Below are 20,032 nucleotides of genomic sequence, written 5' to 3'. Positions count from 1 at the left end.
TGGTTGTTCATGAGTCCCTTGTTTGTTCTCCAATCCTCCAAGTCCTGCAGATTCTTCAGTTTTCCATCTTTGTTTGCATATTTTAAAACTTTTGAACAGGATAAAGATGTCCAGATTTTTCTTATTTTGTCAAAATATAATTTTTGTTCCATTTAGTACTGCCTTTCGGAAGATACTTACATGTTTCGTACAATTTACCTTGACAACTTTATTTTTTTTTTTCTTTTTTTTTTTTTTTAATGTTTTTAAAGTGTTTTACACTCACCAAAGCTGCAACACTGTAAAATTGTGAAATATTATTGCCATTTAAAATAACAGTTTTCTATTTGAATATATTTTAAAATGTAATTTATTCCTGAAATAGTGAAGCTGAATTTTCAGCATCATTACTCCAGTCTCCAGTGTCACATGATCAATCAGAAATCGTTCTAATATGCTAAATTGAACGATTGGCTTAAAATTGGCTTAAAAAACATTTCTTCAAATTACTTTAATATTTTGGAAAGCGTCATACATTGTGTTCTTTCGGAAAGTATTTTTGAAAGTTCAAGTTTTTTAAAAATATATAGAAATCTTTTGTAACAGTGTAAATATCTTCACTTTTGATTTAAATGAATGTGTCCTTGTTGAATCAAAGTATTCATTTCTTTGTAAAAAGAAAAAAAAAATCCAACAGAACAACATGTATTTGAAAATATAAATCTTTTGTAACACTGTAAATATCTTTACTGTCATTTTAATCAAATTAATGTGTCCTTGTTGAATTAAAGTATTAATTCCTTTGTGTATATATATATATATATATAAATTGAACAGTAGTGTATGAATTCCAATTCATCTGAAGCCACATGCTATATTTACATGATTAATAGACTGAAATTCAAATCACTCTGAAATCACATCATTCATTTAACTCAGCACACAGCTCTCAAATCATACGAGAATGAATAATGACTGAAACTAGGTCTGTTCATCCCACAAAGCTTTATGTTTATGGAAAACAGGGAGTTGGAAATTATTCAATATTTCTCTGATTGTGTTCAGAGAAAGAATAACAGCATGTGGGTTTGGAACGACAATGATGGTGCGCAAACGATGACAGAATTTTCGTTTCTGACCCGAGCTGCCCCGTTAAATCATGCAGCTCTTGTGCCTCTGTAGTTGTTAAGACTATATAAAACGAATGATTGACATTGTTTTTCCCCCCCCTTTCTTATAGTTTAAACACATAAGGCTCTCTCTTTGTCTGTTCGTACTCTTAAAAGCCCTCTGTTCATCGTTGTGGAATGTAGCCCTGTATTCAGACTTGATTCTGTTGAGTCTACTTTCTTGGCACCGGTGAGAGCTTTAGGACCCATACAGATGTCATTTTCTTCTTAGCCAAAGCAGCTCCAGCCCCTGTGGTGAACGAGCCACACATGACCTGTCAGAAAGTGAGGGTGCAGCCAAGCGAGCAGTGCATCCTGGGATAGTAGACAGGACTTATTTTGTTCCCACAGACATCTGTCCAGTTTACAGTGAAGCATTGTAAATTGTGCCTTTGCACTGGAATGCTGCATTTGTCTTGTACAGCGACTTCAACAGAACAAGCTGTTTTTGCTGGCTTGGGAATCTCCTCTCTGTTTTGCAGTGATGAAAACGTTCCACTGATGACTCATTCTTGTGTTCTACAATAGTTCCTTAAAAATCTGATTATCAGTTCTTATTGTTCTTGGTTTATTTTAGCATTTGTAATCGCACCCTTCTGTTTTTCTATTTTGATGGCCTTAAATGGGTGTTAAAACGTAAGGATCAGCCACTTTGCACATTGTCCTCATTGACTCTTAAGGATAAGATTTTTTTTTAAAGCCATACTAAATACATAAATATACACAAATATATTCACTATAATAAAATGTACCAAATAAAGTGTATACACTGCAAAAAAATGCTCTTTTTACTTAGATTTTTTTGTCTTGTTTCCAGCCAAAATATCTAAAAATTCTAAAATCAAGAATGATTTTCTAGACAAGCAAAAATTATTGTCTTGTTTTCAGAAAAAAGACATCAAATTTAAGTTTTTGCTTAGATCAAGCAAAATAATCTGCCAGTGGGGTAAGCAAAATAATTTTATTTCAAGCAGAAAACAAGATTATTTTGCTTACCCCATTGGCACATTATTTTGCTTGTTTCAAGCAAAAACTCACTTAATTTTGACTTGTTCTTTTTCTGAAAACAAAATAATTTTTCTTTAAAAGTGATATTAGCCTTGATTTTTTTTTATTTTTTTTTATTTTGTATTTTTTTCCTTAACAAATAACATTTTGTCATAAGCTCATATGTTTTTCTCCTTGGTAACCAAGCACACTAATTTAAAAAAAAACAAACAAACAAACAAAAAAAACTTATCACCAGCATCACATTACAACCATGTGACAGTCATAATTACAAAAAAAAAAAAAAAAAAAAAAAAAAAAAAAAAAAAAACCTGCATAATATTTATAGTAATTTATTGTTATTGTGATAAATAATATTATTTCATTTTTTTCTATAATGAGTTTTCAAAAGGCTTCAAAATCAGTTTTAATAATTATTATCTTCATATAACCACAAAGAAAGTTATGGAAGCCACTGAGTAATAAAAAGAAAACTTTTCTATTTTTTTTTAAAACTCACAATTGCGAGAAGTCATAAATGTAAAAAACTTGATTGACTTTACTCATAAATGTAAGTATCTTTTAATTCTGACTTTTTTCTCGCAATTCTGACTTTTTTTCTTAAAATTCTGAGATATAAAAAGCCAGAATTGCAAGATAACTTGCAATTGGTATTTTTTCACATAAGTACGTGTTTGTATCTTGCAATTTTATTTTTTTTTCTCACAATTCTGACTTTTTTCTTAGAATTGTAAGATATAAACTTGCATTTGTGAGTTATAAAGTCTGAATTGCAAGTTAACTTTTTTCTCATAAATGCGACTTTGTATGTATATCATTTGTATCTATATAATTCTGACTTTTTGTCACAATTGCAAGTTTATATCTCACAATTCTGACTTTTTTTCCTCAAGTGTCGAAAACACAAGGAATTTGTTGTGTTTTTTTAAAGAGCTCTTGATACATACATTCTTCCGTACATACATTCATACATATCTGACATGAAAAAAAGAACATTTAAATAAGTAGGACTTATTTAATGATAAATAATAATAATAATGTGTATGAATCTGGAACAGATTTATGTACAGATTTGTGTATTATTTACTCTGTATACAGCTGTATAAAAAAAAATAAACTAAACTTTTTTTTATCTCGCAGTTCTGCCTTTTTTTCCCTCAAAATTGCGTGATATAAACTCACAATTGCGAGAACTAGTCATAATTGCAAAAACTTGCAACAGACTTTTTTTCATAAATGCAAGTTTATATCTTACAATTCGGACTTTTTTCTCGCAAGTGCGAGTCTCACAATTCTGAGGAAAAATGAGAATTGAGAATTTTTTTTTCTTTTTTTTTAATTGAGTGGTGGAAACTGGCTTCCATAGAAGGTTGAAATTTGTTGTTTAAAATCAACTAAAAAATCAACTAATGGGTCATAAAAGATTCATAAAAATGGGACACCCCGTAGTCTTATGTGTACCATTTCAGATGATCCAATAATTTCCTCCATTAGGTGGGATTTACCTCTTTTGTGTGCTCTTCTTGAGTCACGGTCTATTAATGTACCATGCTTAGATTTCATTTTGGATTCAAATACACCTTAACACTGAGAATAAGGAGTGCTCGATTTCTTAATTAAGACAAATCTGCCTTTCCCTAAAGCATATGTCTCACTGTCCTCGAGTCTCCTCACTGTCTCACTGTCTGCTTTGATCTCGTTTGAGAGAAATAATGGGTGTAGATTAGTCCTGAGGATTTGCACTGTATGCTGCATAAAAAAGAAGAATGACTGTGTGAATTTTCCCCACCATAGGATGCTGTATCTCCAGCAAAAATAAATGCTTGACTGCTGTGGGAAATACGAGCTAGATGAAAGGAACCGTAATGCAGCGAACTTCTGTTTCTGAGTTATACACACCATGTTAATGGATGAATGGTGGGAGTAGGACAAAAGAAAGAGATGAGACAAGGAGGAGAGTATGAATCGAGAGAAGACGACAACTCATGAGTTGAGTCCAAAAAAACGGGAAGGGTGAGGTGCAGACTGAATGGGACAAAGGGAATTGTGGGTTTTTTTTTTTACATTCAGGGCCTCTTGCAGGTAACTCCCTGTTTCTGGTCATAGCTCTTGAAAATGAATAAGTGAGGCTTTTTTATTTTTTTGCTGGTGTTTTTTGTAGTCTGCTTTATTGCATGGTTTGATAGCCAATTCTGACACCGTCAAAAAAACAATGTGGTGTCTTAATGTATTACATTTCTCATTTTACCTCAAGTAATACCACAAACACTTCAAAATCTCTTTGTACGTACTGTATCTGGCAAAAAAGAACCTGGGAAAGTATTTAGTATGAATGTAGCACACATATTTCAAGTGTCAAACTATTGGTCCGCCAGCACTTTCCTGGGATTTGAGTGAAGGGGCCAAAACCTCACAAGATTTGCCAAGATCTAATTGAATCCAACTTATCTACTACGGTTCGGACAAGAAAGCAGACACTTGTGGCTTTGAATCGACAATAACATCTTTGTTGTTTTACAATTCCAAATTACAAAACTATATGTTGTTATTATGCCAAGTCATCATTTAGGAACATCCCATCCCTACAGGCACCTCGAACACCGAGCTCTTTGGACAATCCAAGCAAGCGTGCATGAACTCAATTCAATTTCCTTCATAACCACAGTGAAGTCCCCCCACCACAAAGGTCAGCCACTAAATGAATTTCGTCTTCAGAGGGGAAGAGAGGATGATGAAGGCTGGAGTGCTGCGGTTTCCTTCCGAACTTTTCCCCTCAGCCACATGAAGGAAAGTCCATGGTTTAGAGAGCGTCACGTTGTTTTGTTTCACGATATGGAAGGAGGGCTTCCCTCGAGACTGACCGGCATGGCGGTTTGGGGGCCTCTTGAGAGTTTCGCTGATGGACTGAATGAAATACGACGTGCCTGGACGAGCTGTCATATACCTTTCGTTCAACCCTTCCTTCAAAACACAGTCAGGGAATGTCAAACCACTCATCCTCGGTCGAAAAAGCCACAAGAGATCATATCAACTTCGTAACACTGAGGGAAAATCCATTTGATTCCAACTTGTGTTTGAGTTACAATAGAGATTGTTTCACTAAACCAAGCCCAAGCTTCCTTTATTGCCTTCCAGACGTTGTTACAAGCCAATAAAATTCAAATTGGACATTTTTCATTGATTTACTACCTGAAATGAGACTTTTCCCCACTAGCAGAATGCACTGTAGAAAGGGTTTCAGTTTTTGCTATGAGAATATTGGGGTATGTTTGGAGGAAATCAAGCCAAAATGAGAAGTATCCCATCTGTGTGCATTTAAGCAATGGTTTGGTCTAAATGATAAAAAAGAAATGGATTTGGAGCCTGTTTCAGTCAAGAGTGTCTTCTTTGAAACGCCAGTCCCAGATGTTTCCTCAGAAAGGGAATAACATATTTTAAACAAAGAAATAGTCCAAGTCTCATGTCAGAAACTGGTCTTATATGACATTCAATGGGTTTTGTGAGAACATGTGAGCAGGAATACATGTCATGCACCAAAACTGACTCAATTCTTTTCTCATTTTACAGTGAGCTTTTGGAAGATCTGGAGCGTAGTCCACACGCGGCAGCCATAGCAGAGTGCTTTGTGGAGAGGGTAAGCACATGACTATAAAACATATTTTTTTCTGTTTAAAACCGTCTTGGATGGCGCACAATGCACACATCTCAAGACAAGGAAGATGTGTTTTAATGCATGTCATTCTAGAAGTGTTGTCTATGTAAAAAATCCAGTTTTGTTAATGTTGGGGCCCTCGCTTGGCAGTATGGCACGGATATGTTTGGGCTAGAAAAACAGATGGATTCTGTGGAAGAAAACCTAAACATATCAGCAAACAGTGTTGAACTTTTAACACATGCACACATCAGCTAAGTGCATTTGCAGACACTTTTGGCATTCTTGTCTCCACACCACAATGACACAACAATGAGCAGACCAGGCTGGGATGGGAACCAGATAAGGACATCATTGTTTGGAGTGCTTAAGAAGTTGAATGCGCTCATTGCTCTTTCTACAATGATTTGTTTCATGAGAAAGGAAAATCAAGAAAATCTTTTTTTTTTTTTTTACCTTTCAGTCGCCTGAGGCTGTGTCTCTATCTCAAGCACTGAAACCCAATGTTTACCTCCTGCTGAAACGGCCACTGTTAGGATCAATTAGCGCTGGCCTGCGAAGCAGAGAGTACATTCGATTAAGCCATTACCGGTGGGTTATTTTGAGGGTTTAGCTCAATTTAACCTTCTTTAAGTCTCAGTCAAGTTTTTTTTCCCATAATCTCTGCAACATCAAAAAAAAGAAAACTTGTTCCAAATCAAACAGTGCCTCACAACTAGATATCAAGCTCCAAATAGAACACATATTATATGTGTTTACATGCTCGCACAGATGTAGTTCAGTGACTGTAACGGCTGAGCTGCCCATATCTGGTCACATCTGGGTATACTCGCCATTGCCAGGACAGATGATGGGGTTCACTTGATTGGCTTGTTCTGGTACTGCTTCTGTTTTCGGTACACAAACATTCAGTGGAAAATCTCCCATAAACTGCCAAGTGAATGCCAGTCTAGACTGTGCCCGTTATATTTTTGTCTAGTTTCATAACCTTGAACTCCCTGTATATTTTTGAGCAGTAAGCGATGTCCATAATTAGTAGTGTACTTTTGTTACTAGAATGGAAGTCATTGTAACAATTTATAATTTTGTTTTTTGTTTTGTTTTTTTTAGAGTGAAGCTTTTGACATTTACACCATATACTGCATGAATTACCCCAAGTAAGTGAACAATATTTCTGTTCTGAAGTACCGTTGGTAAGATTTCTTGTGTGTGCATTGAATAAATCAATACTTTTATTCAGAAATGATTCTTTAAACTGAACAAAAATGACAGTGTAGACATTTACAATGTATTTCTAAAAAAATATATCAGTTTTCATCATTGATAATACTTAGAAATGTTTCTTGAGCACCAAATCAGCATATTAGAATGATTTCTGAAGGATCATGTGGCACTTAAAGGATTAGTTCACTTCCAGAATAAACATTTCTTGATAATTTATTCACCTCCGTGTCATCCAAGATGTTCATGTCTGTCTTTCTTCAGTTGAAAAATAAATTAAGGTTTTTAAGGAAAGCATTCCATGGTTTTCCCCATATAGTAGGCTTCAATGGGGATCAACGGGTTGAAGGTCCAAACTGAAGTTTCGGTGCAGCTTTAAAGGGCTCTACATGATCCCATCTGAGGAATAAGGTCTTATCTATTGAAACGATGGGTCATTTTCTGAAAAAAAAACAACACTTTTTTACTTTTTTTTGTCACAGCCAGCAACTGGTATTCCCTGGACAATCACCAGAGGACACTCCTCTTGATTTTTGTTTGTTTTCTGGACTTCAGTTTCCATTACCCTTGTCTGCATGATTGTGTCATTACCTTCAGCTGTGTGTCTTTATCTTGTTAGCTCATCCTATATATACACCCTGTTCTTTGTGTCCTTTGTTGCTGGATTATTGTTTTCTGTTCTCCGTTTTTGCGGGTTCTTTTTGTGGATTACTTTTTGCATGTTTTTCTGCTTTTGCCCCGATGTGAATTACTGTTTATAGACTCTTCAGTAAAATCTGCAATTGGATGATCTTTTGTTTGAGAGCATTTCGTGATAGAATAATCCAGCCATTTTCAAGATCCAGCAGTTTTTTATCACTTGGACTCTGGAGATCTGGATTTCTCCTCCTGCCGCTAAGACAGAGCAGATGGCTCAACATCGGGTTTTAATGGCTCTGTGTCAGCAAGGGATGGAGGTAGGAGCTTTTGCCCAGAAATTTTGTCAAGGTCAGAGAGACTGAATTGTCAGGGTGAAGACATTAAAGACATCTTCAACCTCTCTTTATATTAACCTTTACTATAATGGGAGATGGATCAGGTAAAGTTGTTGGACTTCTGGAACGTCTTCTGATACTTGCAGCTTCGTCAAGAGGGCAACATGAGACTCCACCGACCAGAGTCTACCTGCAGAGACTATTCCATCCCCACCTCTCTTGTCAAGTCCCGTACAGGACCCTCCACTGATTTTCACACCGAAGAGGAGAAGATCAGAAAAGTCAACTCCGGTGTTCCTGGAGGACCCGACTCCAGTGGTCCCAAGTCTGGAGGTCCTGGAGGACCTGACTCTGGTGGTTCAAAGTCAGCTGGTCCTGGAGAACCTGACTCAGGTGATCCCAAGTCAGGTGGTCCTGGAGGACCTGACTCTGGTGATCCCAAGTCTGGTGGTCCCTCAGAATCCACTCATGAACCTTGTCCAGTCCAGGAGTCCTCAGAGTCCACTCCAGAGCCCAGTCCAGTCCCAGAGCTCTCAGAGTCCACTCTCTAACCTGCTCCAGTCTGGAAGCATTCAGGGTTCACTCCAGAATCCGCTCCAGTCCAGGAGTCCTTAGAGTCCTCTCCAGAGGCCACTCCAGTCCGGGAGCCTCCAGAGTCTGCTCCAGAGTTTGCTCCAGTCTGAGAGCATTCAGAGTCCACTCTGGAATCCACTCCAGTCCAGGAGCTCTCAGAGTCCACTCCCGAGCCCGCTCCAGTCTGGGAGCATTAAGCGTTCACTCCAGAATCTGCTTCAGTCCAGGAGTTCTCATCATCCACTCCAGAGCCTTCTCCAATCCCGGAGCTCTCAGAGTCCATTCCCGAGCCTACTCCAGTCCTGGAGCATTCCGAGTCTTCTCCAGAATCCGCTTAAGTTCCTCCTGGGGTGGCAGTTTCGGCTGCAGAGTCTCACGAGGCAGCGACATCTGCTTCAGCTCTTCTCTGGGTGGTGGCGCTCTCTGAGGTGGTCGTCAGCTCCTCCTTTGCTGCTCGCCATGCTCCTGGCTCTGGTCCTGCCCTGGCTATCCATTGAGGTTCCTTTTTGGCCGGAGCCTAGCTGGTTGTCCCACCAGCTCCGCCCTGGTCCTCCACTGGGGTTCCTGTTTGGCCGGAGCCTCACTGGTCCGCCCTGGCCTCTGATTATATAATCACGCATGTGTGACGTTGGCTAAAGTACCAACCCAGTGTTTACAAAGCAAACATGGAAAGAAAATCAAACAGCCTTAACAAAACAATGTAAAACCATTATGTTGGATGATTTTGAAGTTGGAGGACAAAATGAGATGGAGTTTTTCACCTTACCCTGCCTTTTTGAACTGAAATACACAGACGAAGAACTAATCACGCGCAAACTTTCTAACGTGATTACACAATGAAGCACAAGCGCATCGCAGAGCTAATGCAAAACAAGCATGTGTGGTTAAAAAGTATATAAATAAAAAAAAAAAGATTTGACCGATCGTTTCACTAAATAAGACCATGGCTGGGATTGTGTAGAGCCCTTTGAAGCTACATTGAAACTGCAATTTGGACCTTCAACCCATTGATCCCCACTAAAGTCCACTATTTGGAGAAAAATCTGGAATGCTTTCTTCAAAAACATTAATTTCTTTTAAAATGAAGAAAGAAAGACATGAACATCTTGGATTACATGGGGGTGAGTAAATTATCAGGAAATTTCTATTCTGGACATGAATTAATCCTTTTAAGACTGGAGCAAGGCTGCTGAAAATTTAGCTTTGCCGTGACAGGAATAAATGACATTTTGAAATATATTCAAATAGAAATGCAATAATTTCACAGTATTACTGTTTTTACTTTATTTTTGATCAAATAAATACAACCTTGTTGGCATTTGAGACTTCTTTCAAAAACACTGTAAAAATATTACTGGCCCCAAGTTGTTTTTGAACAGTTCGCACAAATGACAAATGATAAAATGTATATTTAAACCTAATTATATATATATATACATACATACATATATATATATATATATATATATATATATATATATTTATATATATGTATATATGTATATGTAAATGTGTGTATATATAACATTTTGAACTACCGAAATAGTTAAATGTATCCCTGAAAACCTACATAATGATACAAGTATGTGGCATATTTGTGGACGGCATAATTACAATCATGTGATGGAGATGTCAACCACAGTGATGTATAGTCGTGTAAGATATTTCTGATGAATGTCATGTGGTTATAATTAGTCTGTGTTAGCTATATGTCTAGTAGAAAAATTAGACATATCAGAGGCAAACATGCTTGGATGATGACTACTTGGAAATACTTTTCAGCCCCTCTCTTAGTATTCCCATGTGCCTCTGGTGGTGCTGCAGCAGCAGATGTTCTGCTAAAGCTGATTCTGATCCACCTTTAGAGAATAAGCTGTTGCATATTAATACAAATAACTCTGCAGTTACTGCAGTTAAGTTATGCTTAAAATAATATTTGATTATACATATTTTACAAGGCGGTACATTAATACATCTGACTTGTTTTTAACGTTCAGAGACCGTATGTGAGAAGTCTAAGAATTTTGTAAGCATGTTTGTAGGTTTACACGCCATCAGCTGAATGCATTACTGCAGGTCTTAGGATAAGATAAAGTGCTGTCAGGCAAATCTGCCAAACTGACGAGTCTCCCAGTAGACCACCCTGTTTAAATGTCTTCCTCAATGTTTCCGTCCAGCTCTGTAACAGTCCTGCGGGACTGCATGAAGAACGAGAGCCTGGTGCGCTTCTTCCAGGAAAGGCAGGCCACGCTGTGTCACTCCTTGCCTCTGGAGACTTACCTGCTGAAACCGGTGCAAAGGATTCTTAAATACCACCTCCTGCTGCAGGTCAGTGGTGTACAGTGTTTGGATCGTAGTGCTGATTTTAGACCTGATCCTGTCTAAAATGATATGTGTTCTGCTGGAAGATGGTGTAGCTATGGCATCTGCTAGCAGGGGCAAATGGGGCCATGCTAGTAAACTTTAAAACAGACGTGTAACTCCAGTCAGACTGTATAGCTGATATGTTGTCGCCCCCTTGTGGTAGGAACTCTCAAAACACTTTGATAAAAGTGATCCTGGGTATGAGGTGGTGGAAGATGCCATTATAACCATGACAGCAGTCGCCTGGTACATCAATGACATGAAGAGAAAACAAGAACATGCTGTCAGACTGCAGGTAACCAAGCCATAAAATGCTCCCTATGATGTTTTACAGAATCAGATATTCTGTAACTCTTTAATTTTAATGTATTTAAAGAGGTAGATCACTCAAAAAAGAAAACTCGGTTATTAATTACTCACTTTCATGTCGTTCCAAACCCGTAAGATCTTCGTTCATCTTTGGAATGCAAATTAAAATATTTTTGATGAAACTCGAGAACTTTCTGACCCTGCATAGACAGCAATGGAACTAACATGTTCAAAGTCCAGATATATAGTAAGGACATTGATAAAATAGTTCATGTGACATCAACTTATTCAACTCTAATGTGAAGAGAAGAAATAGCTGAATAAAGTTATTATGCAAGTCTATGCAGGAAGAAAGCTCTCAGATGTCATCAAAAATATCTTAATTTGTGTTCTAAAGATGAACGAAGGTCTTACGGGTTTGGAACGACATGAAGGCGAGTAATTAATCACAGATTTTTAATTTTGGGGTGAATTATTCCATTAATTCTGTTGTGAATGTTACTTCTTTTTATAGGAGATTGAGAGCTTGTTACTAAACTGGACTGGGCCTGATCTCAGTGGTTTTGGAGAGCTGGTACTTGAAGGTTCTTTCCGGGTTCAGCGTGTGAAAAAGGAAAGAGCATTCTTTCTTTTTGACAAAATGCTTCTCATTGCCAAGAAGAGGCTGGATCATTTCATCTACAGCACTCACATATTTGTAAGTCATCATCATTTGTCATCAGATTTCAGTGTTTATCTACAGTAGGGGTATAGCACTTTACTTAATCCATTAAGAATATGCAAGCCTCATGTTTTTATGTTTCTCTCTTCCTCTCAAATTTCAAGTGCTGTAATCTGCTCTTAGTGGAAAACATGAAGGATCCCCTCTGTTTTAAGGTGTCTGACCAAACGATCCCAAAACAGCAACACGTAGTTCAGGTAAAATATTTAAAAGGCACATCAGACAGACAACATCATTTTATAAATGCATTACTTGTTTTGTGTCTGTAGCCACTATTAAAAATAATGTAAAGACACTTTGTATATTGCTTACTATACTTCTCTGTAGGCTAAAAATCAGGAGGAGAAGCGTCTGTGGTTACATTACCTCAAAAGGATGATAGTGGAAAACCATCCTGCATCCTTACCCCAAAAAGTAAGCGTTTTATAGGTCAAACTATACATTATGTCAAGGATAATGTACAGTCAAAACTGACCAACATTTTGAGATGTGGACTCACTAATAAGTTCAGTCATACATAGTTCACAGAAGGACACCAGTAGGCTAAATATCTATTTATAACATGTTTTCCAGGCAAGGCAGGTTCTTGGTGACAACTTCTGTCAGTGTAAGTATTCTTTGCATTCTTGTCATTTTCAACGGTTGCCTGTGGCAATGAGTGTGACTTGCTGTGGATTATTCATGTTTTGTTTCATACTTAGCCCCACAGTTTGATCAAGAGCCGATAAGAAAACCAATGCCTTCTCCACGACTGGATGATGTTCATAACTACCACAGGGGAAGAAGACAATCAGGTCTGACATGTAGTGCATGTAGTGTAGAATTACTTTAAAAATGCCAAACTACACTATGTCAAACACTCATAAAAGTGAACTTCATAATTCCTGACAGAGCCACCAGAGTTCATCTACACCCCTGAGAAAGCCAAAAAAAGCCTTCCACTCCTCTTAGAGGGTAACCTGCCATACAAGCGTGGGAGGAGACAGTCTGGTGAATATAATCTAATCTCAGATTTTTAAAACGTTATTAAATTCTAAAAGTATTTAGAATTATATACACAGCTACAAAATTATATATCTTTTTTTATTCAACTTAAATTGATACTGGCACCAAATTAATGTTCTTGTACTTGTATACTTTGGCAAATAAAGTTTAAAGTCTAAAATCTAATCTTTATGTGCCACAAGCACCTGCCAAAGACATCGAAGCTGCGTTCCAGCAAAGTGGTGAGTGTAGACTTTGGTTCTTTCACTTTCCATAATTCTGTTATCTTGTTGTTCTTTGATCAGTGACGATGTTGCTTTGAAAGTGAATGTCGAAAAAAGTAAACAAAGTTGAAACAGAGATATAGATTTAAAGAATGGAATAGTCTTTGAAAAAGAAAAAACTAAAACCATTTCTGTTTTCTTTTTCTGATCTGCCATGGCTTCACTGCTTATGGAATCCAGGGTCTTTAAAGGTGTGAGAGAATTTCATTTCCTTCCATTAAACATTATATATCATATAACCTTAACTGTGTCATTTTTGCAACCTTGTAGCAATGGGCTTTGTTTATACTTTTGGTATCACAGCTGAGGTAAAATGTTTTTCAAAGGTCCAATTTCTGTATATCCATGCTTCTGTCCATTTAATGGGTTTTCAGGCTGACAGTGACGGGGAGTTGTGCCCACAGGCTGATAGCATGGGCTCTTCAGGGAGTACCAGTACTCTGGCATCTTCTGTCATTGAAGTTGAATCTGGCCGTGATGATCTGGCTTTATGCCAGGATGAGGACGACATGACACCACTGCCTCCACCACCAACACTGTCCATTACTGAGGAAATCATGCAGTTCATTAACGAGAGCCGTGCTCGACAAGGCATGGCAGAGTTAATGACTGAAGTGGTACTTAAAGCACAAAAACATTTTGACACCTCACACAATATTCCAAGACAGTAATTGCTATAGTAACCCATCACAATGCTTCATTGCTACAATGTGACATCAGTAATTTTGTCGCAAAATACTGTTAATTTGTTTTAAGAAAATGGCATTTTACTAATTTATTTGCTTTCCATTGTGCCAGATGACTCCAGAGTCCCCGGAAGTCCAGCCTTTGGAGCCACAGCAGTTGGATGAATCCAAACCACTAATAGCTGAGGTGGATAAAAGTAAACATCAGACCAATGATACCGAAAGATCAGAGCCAGAAGAAACGCTGGTAGACAGGTCAGACAAAGATGAGGACAACCATCCATCCTGTGAAGCAAATAGTGCTTCACCAGAGGAGCTTGAGAAAGCATCATCACTATTGCACACCTCCAAAGAAGTGAATCAGTCAGGGGAGTTGACATTACCAGAGTCCAGTCATACTGAATCATCCAAACCGGAAATGGTGACGACCACAAGTGAACAGGGGGAAAAAGACACTGAGGACTCGGTCAAAAATGAAGAACCTCATCTATCTGATAATTTGGACAAAACCACTGATGAAACAGCATGTGAGGCTAAATCAGCTTGCGCTCACATTGCTACTACGGTAAAAGCAACCGACAGCTCTCTTGTCCTCAAAGTAGAACCTGAGCAAAAACTGACCAAAAGTGACAAGCAGATTATTGAGAAGATACGCAGCTATTACGAGGCAGCGGAGGCAGGTGTCGAGGAGGGTCAGACAGCCCGAAGAAACAGCTTTTCTCATATTCCTGCTGGATTAGTGAAGGATTCCGTGTCTCGATTCAATGTTTGCATTCGGCAAGACAGTCTAGTCGAGTCTGAGAGTAGCCGTTTAGACTGTGTTGAAACTGACGCAGCCTCTTCATTACTCCCAACGTCAGACCAAGTTGACCACAATTTCAACCCTGGGGAATCTGCAGATACAGCCATTCCTCTTGCACATTCTGATGTTATACAAGAGCAAAAAGAATTATTAAACAGCAAGACTACAGATAAAAAGGATAAAGATGTTTGTGAGTTCAACCCCTGTATGGAACTCTGGAAGGAGAAGGAAAGAACTGGGCAAGGTTCTAATAACAATCTAAAAGTCCCTTTATCAAAGGAAAAGAGCTGTGGTGAACATACAGATGTTTCTGAGAAAAACGACACATCCCTAAATTGCACAACATCCCAGGTGCAACATAAACATGAACGTTCACAATGCGATCCAGACACATCTAATCTGCAGACAACAGAGACAGCGGATACATCTCTTCAGTGTGGAAGTAGAACAAAAGTTAGGATGTCCTCTAATGGAAACCTCGATAGCCTTCCCAATCAGATTAAAGTTGGCCGATGGTCTCGTCAAGGCAAGGTGGTAACGTGTAGTCGTACCCTTTACGAAGCAATGGAAGAGGTACCGGATTTAGGATTTTTTGAGGGTGGACCAGTCAATCAATGCTTGGTAGAAAACTCAGAAAAGATTCTTAATAAAGTGCAAATGCTGGCACGCATGTATACAGCAAAAGCAAGCAGCATGAAGGTACCACTACACCAAAAGAAAACGCGAGTGAGTAGGGGAGCATGGGCAGTGGAGGGAAAAGGGAGCACTTCACCCAAGTCTCGGGAAGTACAGCTGCACCAGGGGGATATAAGAATACTAAATCAGCCCACAGGTAAATTCTTAATCCATATATAATTCAATTAAATCTTGTGTGATATTGTTTTGAATCTATGTTAAAATGTTGCCTGTTGTTTTGTTGCAGAAGAATCTTCAGTATCAACACCTACTGAGCCTTTTGGTCATATCATTTTAAGGGAGAAGCTGTCTACAAAATATCACCAAGAAAATGATTGTAATCTCATTGGCCCCCCAGATGAGATCTCAACAAATGCATCTAATTCATTGTATTTTTCATCTGCTGAATCCTCCGCTACTTCAATTCAAACATTAACAACTGTTATGGAATCTGTGATATCAGACCACAGAGAAAGCTCCTTAGAAAAATGTGAGTCTAAAGTACAAGAGGAAGCCTTGTCACATTCAACTTGCTTGGGAGTTGAGCCAGAAATGTCACCCAACCTAGCCAGTGTTCCTTTGGACAAGCATGATAACGTTCAGGAGAACAATTCATATGCTGTGGACAAATCTATTGCGATAAATAGTACTGAAGAAGGTCAGATATTGCAAGAAGAGAACACTGATTTTGTGAGCAATTCTTGCCCAAGCAGTGAACTTATTATTGACCCACTAATCATGAAACATTTAGAAGATGAGACTCACAGTGTAGAGGAGAAAATGGACTTAACTGTACAGCACTGTGAAACCATATTGTCCATAGATGAAATGCATACAGGACATTTGAATTCCAACCAGGCCCGGGCTGATGCTGAAACCACTAGCATGGAGGAAATAACACCAGTAGTGTCCACTGTTAGTGAACTAGGTGTATGTCCCCCAGTACAGTCAGCTGCCTCCTTGAAAAACTGTGTTCTGAACACTGCAGTCATCTTTGAAGGATCAGAGCATTTATACCCTGTAGTCCAGTTGCAGGAGGATAGAACTTGCTCTACACAACTGATGCCTCTGCTTGGTTCATGCGGCAAGAGTAGTTCACTGGATGTTAAATCTAAAGAAGACCTGAGCAATAATTCAAAGACTCTAAGCCCACCCTCTACACCCCCTGTAGGTGGACCTCCTTTGGATGAGCTTCCAAGGTTTACTAGCCAAAGACCTTCCAATCTACCCTCCACCACAGGAAAGAGAAGTCCATTCACTAATTGGAATCCATCATCTCCAGTTGCTCAAAGGTAGTCTGCTAAGCATACCACAAACCAAGCTGTAGTTATAGGGCAGGTAGTCTCAAATATGGCCCACAAGATCCACTTTCCTGCAGAGTTTAGCTCTAACCCTAATCAAGCACACCTGGGCATGCTAATCATTGTCTTCAAAATCATTCGAAAATCACAGGTAGGTGAGTTTGATCAGGGTCGGAGCTACACTCTGCAGCACATTGGCCCTCGAGGGCAAGATTTGAAGAACCCTGTTATAGGGCGATCCAGTTGACATTAAGGTTAGGGCATTGTAGTTTATAGTACAGCAGTGTAAGTGTTTGATTTAATCTGTCTTATCTTTACTTTCAGAGCGCCACATACTTCATTGTGGACCGAGGAACAGATTCAGGATACTTCGGCTTCTGGCCTTTCTCCTCACAAACAATCTTTCTCTCAGGCTCTTAATGATAAGCCTTCAAATGTTCTTTTTGGCTGTGGACGTCCATTGGATGCAAAACCACCATCTGCCTTCAGCCCAAACCTGCGAATGCGATCACCCTCTCCAGTTAGAGGTGCCCAGAATCCCAGATTGTCCTCACCGGCCTCAGCTCTTTCAAAGTCTCTTGCTGCCTCTTGTATCAGTCAGACAATTTCTCAAACTATGGCCAAGAGAGGTGCAAATCTTCAGACTGCTTCCCCACCTCTGCCCACATCTTCTGTAAGGCTAAGGTCACCCTCACCTAAACCTATCACCTTGGACTCAAGTGCGGAGTCAGGCTTAAGGAGTACATCCAGCACTGGAGTAGGGAGTCAACCCCTAAGGTCTTGTCCATCCCCGTTCAGATCGAACAGTCTTCGATCCAGTCCAGCAACAGTTCAGTCCCCTCCTCCTTACCGTAGTCAACGGTCAGTGTCCCCTGCACCTCCAGTTAGCCTCCATTCAGCTCCATCTGTTAACAGCCTAAACTCTGCCACCCTTGAACAGCCTTCTTACACCAGTTTAAATGGTAATAATAACAATAACAACAGTTTAAGTAATAACGGGTGGGCCACTAACCACAAAAAAGCACCACAATCAAATGCAGGTGGACTCACTCATTTCCATGATCCTCAAAGAACAACCTTGCACAATAGGGTGGCCCGTCCCTTTCCGTCCTCTGAGCCTAGCTCTCGTGTACAGTCCCCTTCTATTTGCCCATCTCCAGTTACCCGAATCTGCTCCCCTCCACCTGCTCCGAACCACTCCAGTCATCTGGTAACAAAGCCACCAAATCCCAGAGCCCCCAGACAAGGTGGCTTCTTTACACCTCTATCTTTGGAGATCTCAAGATCAACATCAGCTTGTTCATTATCTCCCTGTGAGAGCCCCAGAATCACCTCTCCACCCCCTATTGGCATTCCTGCAAGTGTATGGGGCTTTGCTAATCCGCAGCCAAGGAATCCCTCATTGACAAATGCATCTTCTCCAACAAAAGTGGAAACAAACTCTACACAAAGAGGCCCCAGAATCATCTCTCCTACACCAGTGGGAATGTCTTCATGTTCAGCAACCAACTCTCAGAGCCAGAGGAGGCTACGAGGAACCAGTTTGCCCTTTGTTGCTCTAGGGGATAGGCCACCCAGTCCAACTAGATACGAACGCAGGTCTTGGGCAGAAAGTGGACGATGGTCAGTGGGTTCAGAATTGGGGTTAATAAGTCCTCGTGGGGGTTCATACAGTGGCAGCCCATCTTCTATCAGCCCTGGCCCTCTTTCACCTGTCAGACTAGCAACGACTAGTCACAGTGGGAAACATTTCACAAGCATTGCCTGGCCGGATGTACATGATATGCTGATAAAATACAACACAGAACCCAATACTGAAACTGAGACAGAGCAAGATGACATAGAGGTTGCGGAATCTACTTGTCGGAGCACTTTGATCTGTCCCTATGTCGCTCCAGCTAACCCAAATCTGAGAGAGAGTCCCATTCAGTGCCTAACCGAGGGCAAAACAGAAGACAGTGTTCCTAATCAAGGGTCCAAAACGACATTAAAAACCAGTTATGCCACCACCGTCAACTTGCAGATTGCTGGGAGTGGCAGGATAGCATCCTTTAGCAATGCACAAGTCAGCCTGACACAGACACTGTCCCCTGTGGCAGACAGCCAGAGCAGGAGACGGGTTAGCATCAATAGCTGCAACTTCTCACTGCAGAACTGCAAAAGACTTTGAGTGGTGAGCTCCTGAGGTCTAGCATGGTGCCTCGTTCTTCAAAGACACTTTATCTGGCACTTTAGCATGTAGCGGAGGAGTCAGCTTAGAGATCCAAGTCCACTCCACTCAGACGGGAAAAAAAAAATCATGGACTATACTATACGGGTGTCAGCCAGTTGATCCTATGGTCAGTGTTTTTTATTTGTTTTATTTTTTAACCCTCAACCCTACTTCCTGGCCAAGATACCAGTAAAACATCAATAAAAAGACTGCTTTGCTATATTTGGCAGTGTTTATTTTATTGCTTTTAAGACTCCGTAATATGCAAATTTATTATATGTAATTGAACTAAAGCCTCTGTCACTAAAGGCTTTCAGTTGGCTGTGATATATAAAGAACTTATTTATGAAGTAGTTGTTTTCTGGCACTTAACTCGTTTATTTGTTTTGCACATTTTTCTTGAATGTGGTCCAGACGTGTCTGGAAAATAGCGTGTTTCAGACAAAACATTCTTGTGTATGTTAAAATACATTTTTATTGCCAGTGTTCTACACAAATTTGGTTAATAGCAAGGGACCATGAATCGCTGCTTTGATTGTTCTTAATACAAACATCAACACATCTGATCTGATATTTTGCTTTGAAAAAAATTATTGCTGTACACAATGAAAAGCATTCCAAGTATTCTTTTGTGGACTAAAACAAGGTAATGCTGATGGACTCTTGATTTTGTTTTAATTTTTAGTGTATTTTTAATGTAATACATTGTTGATTCTTAAAGGAGACTGTCACAATCATTGACTGCTCAAGCCAATTAAAAGTATTTCTAAGATTTGCTAACCAAAGGACTTTATGTTCCACACCCTGCCTGACAGAAATAGTGCAAAGAAAACAAATGTTCATACCTGCTCTTTGAACTTACTGTCAAAAAATGTCATGATTGTCACACTGTATGGAAAATGTGGTTTGTACCTAAATAAAACCTGCATAGTTTAATTCTGATTGAGCTACTGTGTAACCACAACTCTATTTTTAGTCAAATCAACTCGTATTTTACTGGAAACAAGCAATATCATGCTAGATTTTGCAGAAGAGAGGAAAAACGCAGAGGGGCTGAAGAACAAGTGATGTTTTCTAAACAGTAAGTAAATGGGAGTAGTTCAAAGCATAATAACAAT

At 39.2% G+C, this 20,032-nt stretch overlaps 2 protein-coding genes across 3 annotated transcripts in view; both read left to right on the top strand.

The window, feature by feature from the left end:
- LOC127177339 (pleckstrin homology domain-containing family G member 2-like) overlaps nt 1-13,532 on the top strand; it is a 53,219-nt gene extending 39,687 nt beyond the window's left edge. For both annotated transcript variants that reach the window (XM_051129583.1, XM_051129584.1), the window contains 12 exons: nt 5,724-5,790; nt 6,919-6,965; nt 10,754-10,904; nt 11,104-11,235; nt 11,764-11,946; nt 12,075-12,167; nt 12,298-12,384; nt 12,544-12,577; nt 12,672-12,764; nt 12,862-12,960; nt 13,158-13,196; nt 13,419-13,532. In XM_051129583.1, the coding sequence (XP_050985540.1) occupies nt 5,724-5,790; nt 6,919-6,965; nt 10,754-10,904; nt 11,104-11,235; nt 11,764-11,946; nt 12,075-12,167; nt 12,298-12,384; nt 12,544-12,577; nt 12,672-12,764; nt 12,862-12,960; nt 13,158-13,196; nt 13,419-13,435 (1,042 nt within the window). In that variant the 3' untranslated portion in view covers nt 13,436-13,532. The remainder of the gene's footprint in view (nt 1-5,723; nt 5,791-6,918; nt 6,966-10,753; nt 10,905-11,103; nt 11,236-11,763; nt 11,947-12,074; nt 12,168-12,297; nt 12,385-12,543; nt 12,578-12,671; nt 12,765-12,861; nt 12,961-13,157; nt 13,197-13,418) is intronic.
- plekhg2 (pleckstrin homology domain containing, family G (with RhoGef domain) member 2) lies at nt 13,511-19,856 on the top strand. The gene is made up of 4 exons (XM_051129581.1): nt 13,511-13,855; nt 14,037-15,558; nt 15,649-16,693; nt 17,027-19,856. Exons 1-4 carry the CDS (start codon nt 13,511-13,513, stop codon nt 18,870-18,872), a joined length of 4,758 nt encoding a protein of 1,585 aa, XP_050985538.1. The 3' UTR covers nt 18,873-19,856.
- The last annotated feature ends 176 nt before the right edge of the window (nt 19,857-20,032 follow it).

Source organism: Labeo rohita, chromosome 15 (assembly GCF_022985175.1).
Source record: "Labeo rohita strain BAU-BD-2019 chromosome 15, IGBB_LRoh.1.0, whole genome shotgun sequence".
In the NCBI taxonomy this organism is placed as follows: Eukaryota; Metazoa; Chordata; class Actinopteri; order Cypriniformes; family Cyprinidae; genus Labeo; species Labeo rohita.
The sequence above is the reverse complement of the archived record's forward strand: the minus strand, read 5'-3'. Positions and strand labels throughout refer to the sequence as shown.

Coding starts and splice junctions, on each gene's coding strand:
- plekhg2 (XM_051129581.1), top strand. CDS start 13,511: ATGGGCTTTGTTTATACTTTTGGTATCACAGCTGAGGTAAAATGTTTT. Junction 13,856..14,036: donor CAGAGTTAATGACTGAAGTG/GTACTTAAAGCA, acceptor CCATTGTGCCAG/ATGACTCCAGAGTCCCCGGA. Junction 16,694..17,026: donor TCATCTCCAGTTGCTCAAAG/GTAGTCTGCTAA, acceptor CTTTACTTTCAG/AGCGCCACATACTTCATTGT.